Source organism: Gekko japonicus, unplaced genomic scaffold (genome assembly GCF_001447785.1).
Source record: "Gekko japonicus isolate JY-2015 unplaced genomic scaffold, Gekko_japonicus_V1.1 scaffold515, whole genome shotgun sequence".
In the NCBI taxonomy this organism is placed as follows: domain Eukaryota; kingdom Metazoa; phylum Chordata; class Lepidosauria; order Squamata; family Gekkonidae; genus Gekko; species Gekko japonicus.
This window is the reverse complement of record NW_015164680.1, coordinates 518,835-521,897: the sequence shown is the minus strand read 5'-3', so window position 1 is coordinate 521,897 and position 3,063 is coordinate 518,835. Positions and strand designations below refer to the sequence as shown.

Below are 3,063 nucleotides of genomic sequence, written 5' to 3'. Positions count from 1 at the left end.
AGTAGGGGGGGCGGGGTGAAGGACGGTCCTGGTAGTCACCGCTATGGTGGGGCCTTTGTGCGGGCTGCGGTGGACAGCCCGCCTCCTTCGTGCCAGAAGTGGGGCAGGAGTGGCCTTCGGGGCCCGGCGGTAAGACAGGGAGGGATGAAGCAAAGTAAGGGGCTGAAGCGGGGAAATTGGAGTGCATTTCTCTCTCCCGAGAGCCAGTGGGGTGTCGGTTGTCGGACTAAAACTGTTGAGCCGCCAAATCTTTCATTCTGTCCTGAGGGTTATATATGATGATCTTGGGCGACACTCTTTTGACCCACCTCACAAGGTTGTTGTGAGGATAAACATGGGGAAGAAGGCAACAGTGTACATCACCCTGAGCTCCCTGGTGAAGTGCAAAGGATATACACTGGGGACTCGTAGGGAAGGAAAACCCTCACTCTCCTTCCCAGCCCCTTGGAGAATATAGCAAGGCGCTTCAGTTCTGTGTCTAAGTTGGGGTTGGGGAGGCCTGAGTTCTGCAACATGCGTAAGTTAGAAAAGGTGAGTAAATGAGTTTCTGGCACACTGCACATACTCTTGGCACAGGTGAAGCTGCCTTATACTGAACAATGCCATTGGTCCATCAAGGTCAGACTGGCAGCAACTGTCTAGGGCCTCATATATGTCTTCAACTTCCCGTATTGCTTTGGTCCTTTTAACTGGAGATTGAAACTGGGACTATTTGCATACAAAGCAGAGGGTCTTCCATTGAGACATAGCCCCTCCCAGATCCAATCTGGCCAGTCTTGTTTTTGTACTTATAAAGGGGGAAAGAAGCACTGTGGGGCACTAAGACCTAAAGTTTCATTTCTAGAGCCACTGGGTTGGATAGGAGGACCATGTGTGGATCTCTTCCCCTGCATCTGCCCTTCTCTGGAAAGCTATTACCAGCAATCTTGAGAGCACTGTTGAATGTGGCATAGGGGGCTGCAGGAAGAAGAGGAAATTATTGGAAATCACCCGCCAACCCCTTGCTTGACCTCTTGCTTCCCTTGAGCAGTCTGCACATAACAGCCCACGCTGTTCCTAAGAATCCCCTGACCTTCAGGAGCAACTTTTGCATGGTTGCATGGGGAAGGGAGGGAGAACTCTTCTGCGAGCATTAGATCCAATCCCTCGTAACTAGCAAAGGATACAAAATGGCTCTTGCAAAAAGGAAATGAAAGTATTCCCACAGAATTTTGAGGTGTGGTCAGCCATGTGACCTCTCCATTGTCATTTTCTGTGTTGCAGTGCAAGCTCAGGGGCTCATGGCACATTTCGTTACCGCCAGTTCCCAGAGCTTTCGAGGTCCCAGGTGATAAAGGCTGAAGCGATCAGTGGTGCCATGTGGTTCTGGATCCTGTGGCACTTTTGGCATTCTCCTGAAGCTGTGCTGGTGAGTTCAGTGGACTGGGGAAGGTAATAAACAGTTGCGTTAGAGGATGTGGAAAGATGCTGAATGTAAGTTATCAAGGGCTAACACTCAGTCATGTTTGGTTAGCAGGCAGGGAGTTCATAGAAAGCGCTTATTTTAATAACGGCTTTGGAGTTCTCGGCCTGTTCCTCATCACCTTTTTATCCTGCTCTTTCTCCAAGGATCTCGAGGAGGCCTCCCCTCCTCCTTTTTATTCTCACAACAGTTCCGCGAGGTGGGCTTGGCTGAAAGCAAGTGGTTCGTGATCACTCAGGAAACTTGATGGCTGAGTTGGGAATAAATACTTGCCCCCCCCCCCCCATGTCTGTCTTTTTTTTTTCCTGATGCACCTTAATGCTGCATTCGTGGAAGCCACTCACATCCCTGGAGGCAAGATGGCTTAGCTTTCTGGCAGGACTCTGTGCACTTGAGCCTGCCTGTGCAGGAAAGGCGGGTAATAAATCGAAAATAATAAATAATAATAAACACGGTGAGCTCAAGTGGATTCTAAGAATTGCAATGAAGATGCTGAGAACACATGTGGGACTAAATGTCTCTTGCCTTGAAAACCCTATGGGGTTGCCCTACATTGGCTGTGAATTGACAACAGTTTTCACCACTGTCATCCCAAAGTTACAAATCCCAAGAACTGTGCTTTGAATGCTTAGGGTTGGGGATGGTACGTTAGATGATTTTCAAAGAGCATCTCTATTCATTTTGAAGGACAAACTCGTTTTGCCAGAATTACCAAAGGTGGAGATTCCGTTGTGATTCTGGGCTGTGGGTGAAAAGGGGTGAGAAGTCCTGTGGGGGGCACGCAAGCTTTTGAAGCAGCTTGAAGTAGTTCTGGATGGTGGCCGGCTTGGACTGTGATGGAAAAGCAGCCCTGAAAAAGAGACTGCCCCCAGCCTTCCCTGGCCCTGCCCGAAGCAGCCTACCTGCTGAGCCAGCCACCTCTTTCCAAGCCTCCCTTGGGACTATGGGGTGGGAGGCCGTCAGCATACTGGGACAAGTCCCAGAAGTCTTGATGGCCAGTCCACCCCTGATGGTAGTTGTAATAGAGTTTCACACTCATGGAACGTGTCTGTCATCTTGGCTGGTGATCTGCTAGACATATTTTCAGTTTTGTCTCTGGCTAGTAAGAGTTCAACTTTCTTTTCCTCCTACAGGGCCACTTCCCTTATCCAGACTCTTCAGCGTGGACAGATGAAGAGCTGGGAATCCCTCCTGATGATGAATAATAGACTTGAATAATCTGTTCCGAGTAGGTTCTAAATATTGGTAGTATTTTTATATCAGATTCCTAAAGCTAAGAATCTGGCAGTCTGTCTGATTGAAGTGCAGTCATTCCAGAAATTGTGCCACACCTTTCTTAATCATCACCCCCAGCTGTAACAGAGTTTTAAATACAATTCAGCCACATTTATTTTTTCCTCTGCCTGTGTACTTCCCTGTAATTGTTCTAGGTTGCCAAGTTGCTTGGGGGCGGGGGCCTCCCCCTGTATTTCCCTGCGAAACTAAGGAGACAGACACACTGATGGAGGTGTATTGCAATACTTTGGAACACACTAGAAAACTCTTATGGCAAGTTCTGGCTAGCAATAAGTGCAGTGATGAGGTTTAGGAATTCTGCAGAT

General features: G+C 48.5%; 1 protein-coding gene across 1 annotated transcript; it reads left to right on the top strand.

Moving 5' to 3' along the window:
* NDUFB2 (NADH:ubiquinone oxidoreductase subunit B2) lies at positions 1-2,724 on the top strand. The gene is made up of 3 exons (XM_015409316.1): positions 1-129; positions 1,264-1,408; positions 2,596-2,724. Exons 1-3 carry the CDS (start codon positions 44-46, stop codon positions 2,665-2,667), a joined length of 303 nt encoding a protein of 100 aa, XP_015264802.1. The 5' UTR covers positions 1-43; the 3' UTR covers positions 2,668-2,724.
* The last annotated feature ends 339 nt before the right edge of the window (positions 2,725-3,063 follow it).